The sequence below is a fragment of the Staurois parvus genome, unplaced genomic scaffold (genome assembly GCF_062004578.1).
Source record: "Staurois parvus isolate SC_StPar_1 unplaced genomic scaffold, SC_StPar_1.0 ptg000282l, whole genome shotgun sequence".
Taxonomy (NCBI): domain Eukaryota; kingdom Metazoa; phylum Chordata; class Amphibia; order Anura; family Ranidae; genus Staurois; species Staurois parvus.
The window spans coordinates 8,210,854-8,228,034 of record NW_028318078.1 but is presented as its reverse complement, the minus strand read 5'-3'; the positions used below and the strand labels follow the sequence as shown (position 1 = coordinate 8,228,034).

General features: G+C 42.9%; 1 protein-coding gene across 1 annotated transcript in view; it reads right to left on the bottom strand.

Moving 5' to 3' along the window:
- Window positions 1-17,181, bottom strand: part of LOC149458638 (inter-alpha-trypsin inhibitor heavy chain H3-like) — a 123,780-nt gene that overhangs the window by 94,470 nt on the left and 12,129 nt on the right. Inside the window, exon 5 of the mRNA XM_089681904.1 lies at window positions 11,612-11,774. Within this exon, the coding sequence (XP_089538030.1) occupies window positions 11,612-11,774 (163 nt within the window). The remainder of the gene's footprint in view (window positions 1-11,611; window positions 11,775-17,181) is intronic.

Genomic DNA, 17,181 nt, shown 5'->3' with positions numbered 1-17,181 from the left:
CTAATGTTTGTGTAGTATTATGTTCAGCAGACTGTGTTCTTCTATTGTTGTGACTTAGATGACGTTCAGAGCACATTTTATGCCCAATTCATGCAAAACTCCACGTAATCCCAAGGGGTTCACATACTTTTTCTTGCAACTGTATATGTACTTCTTATTTGTTTTTTCTTAATAGCTTCACCGCAACGTGTTTTGTTAATAAAACTTCAAGATGATTCTTAGTCTGTCTTATTGCAGAATAGGAGGGTTTAGCTGCATGTTGAGCTACACACAGGAAAATGTGAAGTGAAGACAGAACAGCGAAACAGTGATTCTACCAGTGAAACAGTGGCTGCCAGTGAAACAGTGGCTAATTTGTCGCCAAGATCGCCTCAGCCGAATGGTTTGCTGTCTCCCTGGTGCCAAGGTTCAGCATGTGGTGGACAAGGTTGATAAATTACTGGGAGGGGTTGGGCATGACCCAGTTGTCTTGCTCCATGTTGGAACCAATGACAGAATACATGGAAGGTGGAGGCTCCTTAAGAATCAATTTAATGAACTAGGCTGCAAGTTGAAGGGAAGGACCCCCAAGGTGATATTCTCTGATATATTACCTGTGCCATGCACAACTCAGGAAAGACAGGGGGAGATTAGAGAACTAAATGCATGGCTAAAGACCTGGTGTAAGAGGGAAGGATTTTGGTTTCTAGAGCACCTGGCTTCCTTTTCATTGGGGTGCAACCTATATGCTAGAGATGGTTTGCACCTAAATGGAAGGGGGTCTGCTGTGCTGGGGGAGAGGTTTATGGGGAGGCTGGAGGAGTATTTAAACTAGGATCAAGGGGGGAGGGAGAATTAGATTATAATGGGGTAGAGAGATCAGACAGGGGTCAGTCCTTACTGGTGGGTGGAATGGAGAGAGATGGAGGGAGGGCTATGGCAGATGATAAGAAGGTTCTCATGTTACAAACAACCATTGAAATTGGTACCATTTGTATGAAAACAAAAAATATGCAACATACGTGTGCACAAGGTGTCAATTATTATTATTATACAGGATTTATATACCAGCAACAGTTTGCTCAGCGCTTTACAAAATGAAGGTAAGCATTACAGTTACAATGCAATTTGGTACAAGAGGAAACAGAGGGCCTTGCTTGTTAGAGCTTACAATCTAAGAGGAAGGGTTAAGTGATACAAAAGGTAATAGCTGTGGGGGGATGAGCTGATGGAGGAAATAAAAGGCAGTTTACTAAATAAAAGCAAGATAGGCTTCTTTAAAGAGAAAGGTTTTCAGGGATCGTCTAAAGGTGGATAGATTAGGAGACAGTTGGACAGATTGGGGTAGGGAGTTAAATAGGATGGGAGAAGCTCGGGAGAAGTATATTTTGAGACCAGGTTGGTGATGTAGCTGGGGGCACAGTCGTGGATGGATTTGTAAGTTGTTGTCAGTATTTTGAATTTTAATTGTTGTGCGAGTGGAAGCCAGTGGAAGGATTGGCAGAGAGGGGTAGCAGACACTGAACGGTTGGTAAGGTGGATGAGCCTGTCAACAGTATTCATGATGGACTGGAGGGGGGATAGCCTATGTAAAGGTAAGCCAATGAGGAGGGAGTTGCAGTAGTTGAGGCGAGATAACCAGGGAGTGAATTTGAAGCTTTGTGGTATCATTGGTTAAAAAGGGGCATATTCTGGAGATGTTGCAAAGGTTGAGGTGGCATGATTTGGACAGGGATTGGATGTGGGCCTGAAAGGATAGTTCAGAATCCAGGGTTTCCCCTAGCACCCTGGCATGCGGGGATAGGTTGATAGTGGTGCTATTGATCCTGACCGAGGAATCATGGGAAGAGGTATGTGGGGAGGAAATATTATGAGCTCAGTTTTGGATAGATTGAGTATTAGGAAGTGGTGTGACATCCAGTCTGATATGTCTGTTAGTAAATTGGTGATACGTGAGGAAACTGATGGGGTGAGCTGAGGAGTAAAGAGGTAGATTTGTGTGTCATCAGCATAGAAATGATATTGGAAACCATGGGAAGCTATCAGCTGACCAAGGAAGAAGTGTAGATCAAGAATAGGAGAGGTCCAAGGACAGAACCTTGGGGGACCCCGACAGTAAGGGGAGTAGGAGAGGAGGAAGTAGAGTTGTACGTGACACTGAAAGTGCGGTAAGATAGGTAAGATTCAAACCAATGGAGAGTACAGTCATGGAGACAAAGTAAATAGAGTTTTTTTAGGAGGAGGGGGTGGTCAACTGTGTCAAAGGCAGCGGAGAGGTCCAAGAGTAAGAGTACGGAATAGTGACCATTGGTTTTAGTGGTTAGCAAGTCATTTGTGAGTTTTAGGAGAGCAGTTTCTGTGGAGTGTTGTGGGCAAAATCCAGACTGAAAGGGATTGAGAAGGTTATTCTCAATAAGGTGGCAGCCCAGTCAGTTGTAGAATAGACGTTCAAGGAGTTTAGAGGCAAAAGGGAGTAAGGAGATGGGTCTTAGGTTGCTAAGATTGGTGGGGCCCAGTGAGGCCTTTTTAAGTATGGGGTTGACTAGCGCATGTTTTAGAGAGTTGGGGAATATGCCAGTAGAAAGGGAGAGATTGAAGATATGAGTTAAAGAGTGAAGGATAGAGCCAGAGGGTGACCGTAGTATTTGCGAGGGAACAGGGTCCAGGGGACAGGTGGTTAGGTGGGCTTTAGAAAAAAGTTTATCAACCTCCTCTATAGTAGCTGGGTTAAACAAGGGAAGTATAGATTGTGCAGGTGGACAAGGAGTGTAGAGTGAGGGAGATATTTGTACAGTGGAGATCTTGTCACAAATTGTATCAGTCTTATTTTTGAAGTGATTTGTGGTCTCCTGGGCAGTGAGTTAGTGGTTGGAGGTAAAGAAGGATGAAGTAGAGAGATAAAGTTAGGAAAGAGTTGACAGGGATTGTGTGAGAATGCGTATTAATGAGAGTGATAAAATAGGTCTGTTTGGCAGTGTGGAGACAGGAGTTGTATTTTTGAAGAGCAGATTTATATTGGTCAAAGTCTTGCTGGGTCTTAGTCTTATGCCATAAATGCTCAAGAGAACGGCTATGGTTTTGTCTGTTTTCCATGACTGTAGCGGTCGGAGGCCTAATTCTGTGTGTGGTGAGGGGGGCCCAATGTGTCCAATGTGGATGACAGTGAACTGTTGTAGACAGAAGTGGCCAGGTTGGGGCAGGACAGGGCTGAGATTTTGTCATAGAGACAGTCTGTTGGTGAAAAAAGAAGAGAAGGGTTAAGATAGCGAAGGTTTCTATGGGTAACTGTTTGGTAGTTGGAAGACAAGGAGGAGAAAGCCAATGAGAGAGTGAAGCTAATAAGGGAGCGAACAGAGAGAGGAAAGGGAAAGTTGGTGAGGTTGCAAGGAGTGCATAGGTAGGAGAACACAAGGTCAAGGCAGTTACCATTAGAGTGAGTAGAAGCATGTGCTCATTGTTTTATGTCAAAAGCAGTGGTTAGGCTCAGAAGTTTAGAAATAGCAGGAGTGTTAAGATTAACAGGGATGTTGAAGTCACCAAGAATAATTGTGGGAATTTCAGAAGAGAGAAAGTAAGGCAGCCAGGCAGAGAAGTCATCAAGGATGCTTGATACCTGTCCAGGAGGCCGATGGATCGCAGCAATTCTTAAAGAAACTGGAGAGAATGGACAAATACAGTAAACTTCAAATAAAGAGAGAAACAGAGAGGGAGGTGAATGAAGGACCTGAAAAGTGCTTTGAGGGGATAGAAAGATTCCAACGCCACCTCCTTTTTTGTCCACTAGGCCTAGGACAGTGAGCCCAGAGCAGACCACCATGGGAGAGGGCAGCAGGAGAGGGAAAGTCCAATTCATGAAGCCAGGTTTCCGTAATTGCAAATAGGTTAAAGAAGTTTGTGATAAAATGGTCATGGACAGAGGTGAGTTTGTTATAGACAGAGCAGGCATTCCAAAGGACAAAGGGGGGAGGCTGGTTCTAGGAAGACGAGGAATAGTAACCAAATTGTGTGGATTGTGGCTGCTGTTAGAGGATAGGGTGTGCTGAATGTGTTGGTCAAAGAAAAAGATCGCAGCCCAAGATTTGGGGAAATGTCTCCAGATGTTAGGAGAAGCAGAAGCCTGAGAGAGGTAATATGGGAGTATGACTTATATGGAGGGACAGGTCCCAGTGTCCTGGAGGTTTTATTAGTATATGAGTTCAGAATTAGCAGGAGTTGATGAGTACAGTAATAAGGTGAAGACAGGACTGCCCTGTAAGCTATAGAACCTGGTACTATCAAAGGCTTAGATCTGTCAAGTGAAGAGATAGAACTCCTGATCAAATAGCTTGGAAACGAGTCAGCTGAACATGCCAAGGGAATCAGGACAATTATGGAACTTCAGGCAGCCAAAGCCAAAAAGGGCTTTCAAGGACTCGCTTCTCTTGACACAGCCAGAGATGTCAACCTCATTGTACAAAACCTAGTCTGTAACTTACAAGAGCAGTGGATCACACATGGCTCCAAATATAAAAGACTAGATAATGTTCTATTCCTGATATCTCTGTTTTTGTGGACTTTGTAGGCCAGCAAACTAGAACAAGAAATGATCCTAGATTTTACTTCACATTGTCATATGCTGCTCACACAGGACTGAACCCTCGCAACCCTCCGGTAGCAATACACAGAACTAATGTGAGTGACACCAGATTTTTTTCACAGGTCTACCAGTCCCTCTAACCCAGAAACAAAGGTCAAAGATCCTGGTAAACAGTGTCCTTTGCACCAGAAGCCACATCCTCTTATAAAATGCAGAGCCTTCAGAGAGAAGTTCACAGTGGAGCAGAAAGGCTTCCTGAAGGAGAACAATATCTACTACAATTGTTGCCCATCAACATCTCACTTTGCCAAGGATTGTAAGGTCAGTGTAAAATGTACAGAATCTGACAACTCAGATAACAACACAGTTTTAAACCCCGGGTCAGCTCCATGGACTTTACAACTTACTAGCAGCACTAGTGAACATGGCAGGGAGGAAGAACACACTGCTACAACTACCCCAGAGATCACTTCACAATGCACAGAGGTCTGAAAAGGAACTATAGGTAGCAGGCCTGTCTGTCAAAATCTGTCTAGTTAGAGTTTACCCAGCAGGCAAAAGGAACAAAGCCATTAAGCTTTATGCAATTCTTGATGATCAAAGTAACAAGTCTTTAGCTAACTCAATTTTCTTTTGACATATTCAGCATTAAAAGTTCCAATATTCCCTACTCAAGAACTTGTGCAGGAATAGTGGAGATGGTGGGAAGGAGAGCATCTGGCTACCAAGTCTAGTCTACTGATGGACAAAAATGTCTTTCCTTACCAACTCTTATTGAATGCAACCAGATCCCTGATCAAAGATCTGAAATTCCTACACTTGATGCAGCAGTTCATTACCCACACTTGAAACGCATAGCGTTCTTGATACCAGAATTTGATCCTCATGTTCAGATAGTCCTACTCCTTGGGAGAGATTTCTTACGAGCCCATAAAGTGAGAACTCAAATTAATGGTCCCCACAATGCACCCTATGCCTACAAGGTAGACCTAGGATGGGTCATTATAGGGGATGTCTGTCTAGGAAACATGCACAAACCTACGTTCCACTTCCCACTTCCAGACAAGGCCTTTTCTGCACCTTTTCTTTACATGTAACAATCAGCATTTTTTTACTAGAAAATTATTTAGAACCCCCAAACATTATATATAAATAATGTCACATGGTAATTGTGCAGTGGTTTTTCAAACACAATTTTTATGAAGAAAAACACTTTTTTAAATTTTAATGCAAAAAAACACAATACATACCTCAATATAAAATATAAAAGATGATGTTATGCCGAGTAAATAGATAACAAACATGTCAATCTGTAAAATTTCATCTGTCCGTGCAACGGGGACAAATGACATACATTTTACTATTCATAGGCAATGTTTTAAAAGCCTTTACAGGTTACCACTTTAGAATTACTGAGGTCTGATGCTAGAATTACTGCCCATGATCTGACGTTCACGGTGATACCTTACATGTGTTAGACAATCACTCTGTGCGTGGGACCAATGTATGTGTTCAGCTTTGCACGCAAGCACAGGGGGGCAGGGTCCCTTCATTTTTTTTAAACCATTTCTTTATTAATTTTTATTTTTACACTATTGCTTTAAATTTTTTTTTTTTTGCTGTTCCAAGAAATGTAAACATCCCTTGTCACAGCAATAGGCATCTAACAGGTACACTTTATGGAGGGATCTGGGATCAATGAGACCCCAAATCCCTCCTCTGCCCTTAAAAACATTCAATCACACCAAGATCGGTGTGATTTAATGCTTTTATTTTTTAAAAATGGCACAGTTTTGTTCTGAGTAAATCGGAAAGTGATGTCAGGTCATTGCTTTACTGTAGTTTATTATATTACAGAGCTGAACAAAGCCAATCCAGTCTTTGTTCAGCTCTGTGACCAGCCAGCATTGCCGCTGGTTGATAGGGACTCCTGGTGAGATGGGAGCTCCCATTAAAGCCATGGAAGGGCGCAGGAGAGGGGGACACCCGTTCCCGCTGCTTGTAATAGCAATGAAGCAGCTAGTTAGCTACTCCAATTGCTATTTCAAGAGAGCCAACCATTGGCTCTAAATAACGGTACTGGGATGATTTACATATATAAAGTGACAATAAAGTGCCAAAAACTGTGCATAAAGGCAATAAAAGTCCTGAAGTAGTAAACGGTGACTGAAAAACGTGCGTCTTCCGGTGATCAGAATAATTGAATCATGCACTCACCAGATGCATAATTCAAATATGCATATAGATGATATCCCGATATCCAAACGAAGTTGTCTCATAAACGGATAAGGTCATCATCTGAGTGCAGCAGTCTGTCCAGATTTTCTTCTTATGGATCGTGTGTTGCCACACTAAAACACCCCTCAGCTGTCCCCTAGGAGACTCTCCACAGCGCACCTTTTTTGCATGTCTTTTATAGAGTCTTTTGGTACCTATTGGCGCATAGCAGCTCTTTTATCTAGCGCTCACATTTATATTTATCTTTTGGTACTGGGATGATGCCTGCAGCTGCAGGCATCATCCTTGTACAACGGCTCAAACGTAAGGGATGTATGGATACATCGCTGGAGCTGAAGTGGATAATAGCATGCTTAAGTTTAACAACTCACATTTTGTAAGATAAAACAGGCTCATGGGGATATAGTGCAGAACGTCTGTCGCCAGATGTAAAGACTGCTCTTGGAAAGGATCCAGGCCGATCAGTAGGAGGTGCTGCGAGGTGGAGAAGCATGGATGGCAGAGCTAGGCTGGGTCCCTAGTGTGTCCGGAGTTGCTTACCTCAGCAATATATTTGTCAAAGTCAGGGAGGCAGGTGAAAATTTTGTGAAGCCACTGGCGAAGTTCACCACTGGCAAATTTCACCTGCCTCCCTGACACACCAGGGACCCAGCCTTGCTCTACCATCCACGCTTCTCCACCTCGCAGCGCCTCCTGCTGATCGGCCGGGATCCTTTCCAAGAACAGTCTTCACATCTGGTGGCAGATGTTCTGCACTCTATCCCTATGAGCCTGCTTTATCTTACAAAATGTGAGTTGTTAAACTTACCTTTTAACAAATAAACTGTCACAAAGTCTACACTTAGAGGCGATGTGTCTTTTGCTTTTGTTCCTTAATTCTGACCCCTGATGTCTCTGGGTTCCTTAATCCGGACCCCTGAAGTCTCTGGGTTCCTTAACCCTGACCCCTGAAGTCTCTGGGTTCCTTAACCCTGACCCTTGAAGTCTCTGGGTTCCTTAACCCTGACCCCTGAAGTTTCTGGATTCCTTAACCCTGACCCCTGAAGTCTCTGGGTTCCTTAACCCTGACCCCTGAAGTCTCTGGGGTCCCTAATCCTGACCCCTGAAGTCTCTGGGTTCCTTAATCCTGACCCCTGAAGTTCCTGGGTTCCTTATTTATGACCCCTGAAGTTTCTGGGTTCCTTAATCCTGACCCCTGAAGTCCCTGGGTTCCTTAATCCTGACTCCTAAAGTTTCTACGCGTTCCTTAATCTTGACCCCTGAAGTCTCTACGCGTTCCTTAATTCTGACCAATAGGCTCTGTGCGTTCATTAAACCTGAGTTCTGAGATCTGTGCGTTCCTTAATCTTGACCAATGAGCTCTGTGAGTTACTTAATCCTGACCCCTGAGTTCTGTGCAGGTGTTCAGCAAAAACCTGACAGGGGTTCTAACACTTCCTTATATTTATAAAAAAAAAAAAAAGTGTTGACTTTGAAAACACTCATTTGCTTTTTTTTTCTTTGTAAATAACTTCTGTAAATATGCTTATATATAACAAAGAATATACAAAAACTGGCATGTCACAACTCTTTAGCTGGGTCCTAAGGGGAAGAAAGACTTCTTGAAGCGGAGCTCCACCCAAAAGGGGAAGTTCCGCTTTAAGCCTTTGTCCCCCATTAAGGATTGGCACCTTTGGGGAGCGGGTACATGAATTTGACAGGTACCCGCTCCCACTTCTGCTGTGATCACCTAGGCAATCGGAAGCAAAAGTTGTCCTCCTCCCCTCCCTCCCCATAGTCTTCTGGAACATGTGACAGGTCCCAGAAGACTACGGGGCCATTCACAAAGTGCAGTGCTTGTCGCACATGAGCAGTGGGTACCCGGCTGTGAAGCCTCAAGCAGTCACAGTCGGTTGCCCACACTGAAGATGCCAGGGAGAGAAGACGGCCGGTGAAACCAGCGATGGTGAGGACACCGCTGGACTGAGGAACAGGTACAGTTGTGTTCAAAATAATAGCAGTGTGTTGAAAAAAGTGAATACAGCTCAAAAACCTTCTAATAGCTTTATTTTCCATACACACAAATGCATTAGGAACACTACACATTCTATTCCAAATCAAAACCTGAAGAAAATATATCAAATTTGTGTTGTTCCTCTATAAAAATTGAAGAAAAGTGAATATTAGACTGTTCAAAAAAATAGCAGTGTTTGTATTCTTCTTTACAAACTCAAACATTCACTATATAAACTGAAAAATGTTTGAAGATTTTGCTTTCCTTTGAATCACTTAATTAATATTTAGTTGTATAACCACTGTTTCTGAGAACTGCTGTACATCTGTGTTGCATGGAGTCAACCAACTTCTGGCACCTGTGAACAGGTATTCCAGCCCAGGATGATTGGACTACATTCCACAGTTCTTCTCTATTTCTTGGTTTTGCCTCAGAAACAGCATTTTTGATGTCACCGCACAAGTTTTCTATTGAATTAAGATCCGGGGATTGAGCTGGCCACTCCATAACGTCAATCTTGTTGGTCTGGAACCAAGATGTTGCACGTTTACTGGTGTGTTTGGGGTCGTTGTCTTGTTGGAACACCCATTTCAAGGGTATTTCCTCTTCAGCATAAGGCAGCATGACCTCTTCAAGTATTCTGATGTATTCAAACTGATCCATGATCCCTGGTATGCGATAAATAGGCCCAACACCTTAGTATGAGAAACATCCCCATATCATGATGCTTGCGCAACCATGCTTCACTGTCTTCACACTGTACTGTGGCTTGAATTCAGTGTTTGGGGGTCGTCTGACAAACTGTCTCCGGCCACTAGACCCAAAAAGAACAATCTTACTTTCATCAGTCCACAAAATGTTGCTCCATTTCTCTTTAGGCCAGTCAATGTGCTCTTTGGCAAATTGTAACCTCTTCAGCACACGTCTTTTTTTCAACAGTGGGACTTTGCGGGGGCTTCTTGCAGATAGCTTGGCTTCACATAGGCGTCTTCTAATTGTAACAGTACTCACAGGTAACTTTAGACCTTCTTTGATCTTCCTGGAGCTGATTGTTGGCTGAGTCCTTGCTATTTTGGCTATTCTTCTATCCATTCGAAAGGTTGTTTTTCACTTTCTTCCACTGTTTCAAGTTTTTGTTGCCATTTTAAAGCATTTGCGATCATTTTAGCTGAGCAGCCTATCATTTTCTGCACTTCTTTATATGTTTTCCCCTCTCCAATCAACTTTTTAATCAAGGTACGCTGTTCTTCTGAACAATGTCTGGAACGACCCATTTTCCTCAGAATTTCAGAGAGAAATGCACTGTAACCAGCATGTACAACATTTGCTGCCTTCCTTCCTTAAATAAGGGCAATAATTGCCACCTGTTTTTCAAAGAATGAATGACCTCACTAATAGAACTCCACACTGCTATTATTTTGAACATGCCCCTTTCAATTAGTGATTCAATTACACAGAATCAGCAGCATGCATGTCATGACTGTTGGATTTCTATTACTCTACTATTATTATTATACAGTATTTATATAGCGCCAAAAGGTTTACTCAGCGCTGTACATTATAGTGGGGGACAGTACATGAGACAATACAGTAACAAAACAATACACAAGGGGTTCGAGGGCCCTGCTCTTTCGAGCTTACAATCTAGGAGGGAGGGGATAGTGACACAGGAGGAAGTGGCTGTGGGGGATGGAGTGGTAGGAGGAGTGGAGGAAATCAGCAGTTAGGTGAGGGTGGGGTAGGCTTCCCTGAAGAGATGGGTTTTCAGGATGCGCCTAAAGGTGAGGAGGGTAGGTGACAGTCTGATGGATTGGGGTAGTGAGTTCCAGAGGATGGGGGAAGTCCTGGAGAAGTCCTGCAGTCGTGCATGGGAGGTGGAGACCAGGGAGCTAGAAAGTAGGAGGTCTTGTGAGGAGCGAAGATTATGGGTTGGGTGGTATTTGGGTATCAGGTCGGTGAGGTAGTTTGGGGCAGCGTTATGAATAGCTTTGTATGTCTGTATTAGTAGTTTGAATTTGATGCGTTGGGCAATCGGGAGCCAGTGGAGGGAATGACAGAGGGGGGTGGCAGAGGAGGAGCGGTTGGTAAGGTGGATGAGTCTGGACGCTGAGTTCAGGATAGACTGAAGCGGGGATAGTCTGTGATGAGGTAGGCCGGTGAGGAGGGAGTTGCAGTAGACCAGGCGTGAAATAATGAGGGAGTGAACAAGTTGTTTAGTAGTGTCTGGGGTTAGGAACTTACGTATTTTGGAGATGTTGCAGAGGTGGAGCCTGCATGAGCTTGCTAGCGATTGGACATGGGGTTGGAAGGACAGGTTTGAATCTAGAGTGACACCTAGGACTTTGGCTTGTGGGGTGGGACTGATGGTGGCGTTGTTGGTCGTGATGGAGAGGGTGTTGAAATATCATTTCTACCAAAAACAGTGATTGATTAGGTTAGTGATGTCTGACTGCTATTATTGTGAACAAACTGTAAGTGTCTGTATTTTAAAAGTCAGCAGCTACAGTTTTTGTAGCTGCTGACTTCTATTTGTTTTTTTCAGGTGGAACTCCACTTTAATTATGTGACCACTGTGGATGGCTTTACAGTGGTCACATTATCGGAAGCCCATCCCACCACCTCCTAACCAGAACTAGAGACCACTGAGCTGAGAGTATGCACAGAAACCTCAGCTGCCATGGATACAAACCATGTATCCCACCCTTCTTGCTGCCACACGTGTTACATGGTGGGCAAGAGGTGAAAAAGGATTGGAATACTCAATTGGGTGACACTCTTGCTGCTAAAAAAAAATTAAAAAAGGTATTGTACTTTTTATGACATACCTGAAAGTTTCTGACAAGCGTCTTTGGTTGAATTTTGATGAACATTTCATATTTCCCATGATTACGTTTCAGCATTTCTTCATAAACCAACTCAAATGTCACTTTACTTTGTGCTGCTATATTTACTGACACAGTAAATTTCTCCGTCTTTCTACCAGATGGCCTAGAAATGGCAACAAATAATGTTTTGTTAATCTTTAAGAAAAATTATTAACCACTAAGGCCTCATTCACACAGGCGCTAAGGACTGTAATCTGTAAATGGGCTGTGTGTTGGCTGAAGTCTCCAGGTGTTGCCTGCAGGCAGCACATGTAAGTGTATGGGGATGCAGCGGCTGCATAAACAAAGCCACTCATCCGAATTTTCCTGGTGTGCAGGTGAGCAGCCCTGAACTTAGACAGTGTGGGCTCGGGGCCACTCCCCTGCACCCAAACACCTGTCAAATTGGGATGAGCGGCTGTGCCATGCAGCTGCTGCATCCCCATACACTTACATGGGCAACCTGCATGCAGAACCTGATGGCTCAAGCTGCATAAACACACGGCCTATTTACAAACTATGGGCTTCAGCAGCCATTTTAATGAGGCCTTTATGAACATATAACACAAACAAATTGTTTTAAAACTACAGACTTCTCAGCAGCAACTATTATTATGCTGTGTCTAGGTCTCCTATGCTGTGGATGACGTGAGAAGGTCTTAGCCTGAAGCGGACCAAGTATTCACTGCTATAGTGTGGGCATGTTAAAACACTAGGACAGTCTGTGCAGAAAGGTTATTTATTTTTATATTACCTTTGAGATGTTTGGAGATCTTCAGTTCTTAAATTTGATGTAATCAAAATGACTTCCACCCTAGTCTTTGCTTGTGTTACATTTTTTTCTGATCAGCAGACCTCTATCACACCTTGCAAACACATAGGGGTTTATTTACTAAAGATGGAGAGTGCAAACTCTGGTGCAGTTGTGCACAGAAGCCAATCTGTTTCCAGATTTTATTAAATAAAAATAGAAAACCCCTTGTGCTACTAGTATTATATATAAAAAAAACTATAAATAAATCAGTAAAATGTTAGGAATGTAAGGATTCCCCATCGTTTGATGGAAATGAAAATTATCAACCTACAGGGGACTGAATTCAAAGACACCCCGAACAGCAAAGTAAAAAAAATGATGCAGCAGGCTAGTCCATTTTGCTGAAATTTCATTGTAGCAACTCAAAATGGTACTTAGTAGTTTGTATGGCCCCCACATGCTTGTATGCGTGCCTGACAATGTCGGGGCATGCTCCTATTGATTAAAAAGCTTTCCTTTAGTTTTTTTGAGCAGTGTGTGTGTGCGTATATATATATATATATATCAGGAATGTTGAATTCCTATTGCTCGATGCCCGGGACATGTAGTTCTGGGCGCCGGGCAGGTAGTTTTTTAAATCCTTCAGCCCTGCTGCTTGCAAGCAGCAGGGCTTGCCTGTCAGGTGGAAGCATTCGATTGCTTCCACACAGTGCCAGCCTCCGCTACCAACCCTGCCGCCCCCCACCCCTGCTGAACTGCCCATTGTCTCCTGGTCTCCGCTTGCTCATCTGCTCACCGCCGTTGGCTAGAGGGGAGGGAGGAGATGGGCATGTCCGCTCCCCTTCTTGTCTTGACCCAAAAGTGATGTTATGACGTCACTTTCGGGTCCCTGTTGAAAGATTTCCCAGCCATCAAGACCTGGAAAGAATGATTCAGGGGAGGCATCCAGGGTGTTTTAGACCCTGAATGTCTCAATAAAGAGTACCTGTCACCAAAAACCATCGTCCCCTATGTGATGGAGAAAAAAAGTAAAAAAAAAAAAAGTTTTTTTTTCTGTTTTTTTATTCTAAAGCATGAAAGTTACACCCAAGTACATAACATCCCCCCCCCCCAAAAAAAAGAAAATTGAGGCTTCCCTAAATATACGCACGTACATACATAAAAACACACGCTAGGGCACCTATGCATGAAAATATGTTACATATTGCCGTGCACGCCAGAATGAGAGCAATAATTCTAGCATGAGACCTCCTCCATACACTATACTGATGACTTATAGGTGGCTTTAAAAGTGTTGCTTATAGAAAATACGGGTTACTGAAGTTTGTCGCCGTTTCACAATCGCCCGCAAATTTCAGGTTTGACATGTTGGATATCTATTTACTCGGTGCAACCTCGTCTTTTTTATTTTGCAAAAAAATAGGGTAATTTATTGCTTTTTTTGTGCCCTAAAATTAACTTGTATTTTTTGCTGAAATTTTGCGGTAATATCATGTGACATAAAAAATTGGAACTATCACTATTTTATTCTCTAGGGTGTCTGCTTTCAGAAAATATATAGTGTTTGGGGGTTTTGTGTAATCTTCAAGCCTAAACCTGTGCAAAAAAACATGAATACAGCTCTGACAGCAAAAGGGATAAAGGGTAAACCGGACCCTTCCCAATCAGTGTTCATTACACCAGGGGTGGGGCTGGAGACAGACAGGGAGGGGAGGAGGAGATATACAGCACAATGTTAAAATTATTACATGTTTAAGTTGCCATAAAGCCGCTTTTGATTTTAAATTCCCCAGACATTCCTAAAAGCACCTCAGATTTAAATATGGATTTAGATTCCAGGTTTTATTGCCAACAACAAGCTGAATTTAAAAGCTGACTGGCTATCATGCACAGGTGCACCAGTTTTCATAAATCTCTCCCACACTCCCCCCCATACTCTCTTGTCTATCAGCTTAATATTTCACTTTGGTCTTCTGATTGCAAGTCAGCTGTTGCCACAAAAGCTATCACGTAGGCTTTCATCTGGGAGCCTCCTGCAACAAAATCTAATACCTTTTGTGGGGGCTAAGACAAAAATATTCTGTTTTTGTTGGTGACACAGAGGGTCCACTCTAACCTATGGTGATACAAAGGTCCAGTAAAAGACCTCATGCACACTAAACATTTATCACAGGTGAGCTGCCAGCAGCCTGCAGAATCCCACTGCCAGTAGTCTGCAGAATCCCACTGCCAGCAGCCTGCAGAATCCCACTGCCAGCAGCCTGCAGAATCCCACTGCCAGCAGCCTGTCAAACTCTGAGAGGTTTACAGCTGCTGCGGCTAGATAGAGCTGGGCAGTGCACTCAGCCTTATGAACATTTAGGTCATTATGCACCCAGGAAGGAATTACATAATCTTGCTTACTTGTATTCTGGTCAAACCAACAGCCTGCACGACACTCCTCTCGTAACATTCCTTTGATATATCGTTTTAGTGACTGTGCATTAATTTTATCATATCCAATATTACATACCAATCCATCATACCTTCTTTGTTTTGTACTTAAAATGTTCATTAAACTTTTACTATTAAAAAGAGCCCGGGTCCAGTAGGGGAGGATAGCATGTACCCCCTGTTGGCAGCACTGGTTGCAAAGGTAAAGGTGTTATGGGGGTGCTAGCAGTATTCTAAGGATACTATACTATACTATACCTGTGTACCCCCCTGGCATCGCCCCTGCCAGCTTCCAGCCCTGCATAATGTGTTTTGTAGGCAGATGCAGTCTCTATTTTCCACTGCAGGTGGCGCTGAACTGCAGCAGCAATGTAGAGGGAAGAGGAAGTGGAGGGAAACAGGATTTTCCTTTGACTTCCCAGGTCACATGGGACAGTGATCAGGTTGGATGCTGTGGTTCTACCCGACTCTGGTGGCCATCTTGGATCTAGCAGAGTCTCTTTAAGACTGACCCTGGGATTTAGCGCACTTTTATGCAAGTAGCTAGCATAGAGACAGGTTTCCCATCTGGCAAGGACAGTACTAGTAATATGGAAAGGTTCTGGAGGAGTAGGGAAAGAGCTGGGACCACATTTACCTTAGGAAGCTTCCCCTGGGTTGGACCGATTGTCGGCATCACTGAATCTCCTTACTGCGTGTCCCCGGTTGGGTGAGCCTCCCCACCAGGTCTGTTTGTACTGTCAAAATACTTTTACAATATATTGTGTTTTGTAAATTGGGACTCTGTGTGGTTTTTTTAATCTTTTAGAATTAGTATTTTATCACAGAGGTAAACCAGCCAAAGTAATATACGTATGTACTGCAGTAAATACAGGTGGTCAGCTTTGGAATCATTTCTTTATTTTTAAAGTTCAGTTGCATAAGTTGATGTCACCACGTTACAGTTCAGGGACAGTTCAGGGACAGTTAATCTTTTGCAAATAGGAGAATGACAGGTAAGATAGGGTAGAGGATGAAACAGATTTCAACCTACTATATATACAGTATACAGTGCTCAGCATAAATGAGTACACCCCTTTTGAAAAGTAAGATTTTAATCAATATCTAAATGAACCAAAAAAATAACAGTTTCCAAATTTTTGACAAAATTGAGTGTTATAGATCATTTGTTTAGCTCATTACATGAAAGTAAGGTTAATAATATAACTTAGATTAAAAAAATCTTCAGGTTTACTCAAATTAGTTGATGCAAAAATGAATACACCCCACAACAAAAACTACTACATCTAGTATTTTGTATGACCTCCATGATTTGTAAGGACAGCACCAAGACTTCTAGGCATGGAATGAACAAGTTGGCAACATATCACAAGATCTATCTTTTTCCATTCTTCAAGAACGACCTCTTTTTAGAGGTTGGATGGAGAGTGATGCTCAACTTGTCCTTTCAGAATTTTTCATAGGTGTTTGATTGGATTCAGATCAGGAGACAAGCCTGGCCCCTGAATCACTTTTACCCCATTGATCTTCAGAAATGCAACAGTGGCCTTAGATGTGTGTTTTGGATCATTGTCATGTTGAAAAAGTGCATGACAACTATGGGCATGGAGTGATGGTAGCAGTCTCTCTTTCAATATAGAGCAGTACATCTGTGAATTCATGATACCATCAATGAAGTGCAGCTCCCTGACACCAGAAGCATTCATGCAGCCCCACAGAAGGGCACTGCCACCACCATGTTTCAATGTAGGTACCATTCATTTTTCTTTGTACTCCTCACCTTTGCAATGCCATACAGTTTTGAAGACATCTGTTCCAAAAATATTTATCTTGCTCTCATAACTCCAGAGTACAGAGTCCCAGTAGTATTCTTTTCAGCATGGGCCTTGGCAAATTCTAGGCAGGCTTTTTTCTGCATGGGCTGTAGGAGAGGCTTCCTCCGTGGACGATACCCATGCATACCATTCCTCTGCAGTGTACGCTATGTTGTGTCACGGAATACAATCACCCCAGCTTGGCTTTCTACTTCTTTAGCTAACTGCAGTGAATTGCATGGTAATTTTGTTTTCAACCCTTGTCATCAAAAGACACTCCTGTCGAAGTGTTAACCTCCATGGACAGCCTGGACGTCTCTGTGAAATGGTTGCAGTTCCATCTTTGTTAAATAGTTGTGTCACTTTTGCTACAGTATTCTGACTGATATGTAAAGCTTTGCTGATCTTCTTGTAGCCTTCATCTTTCTTGTGTAAAGAAATCATTTTCTTTCTCAGGCCTTGTGACATTTCTCTTCCATGTGGTGTCATTGCTGACAGCATGAAATGGTAAGGAGTATTATTTAAGTAAC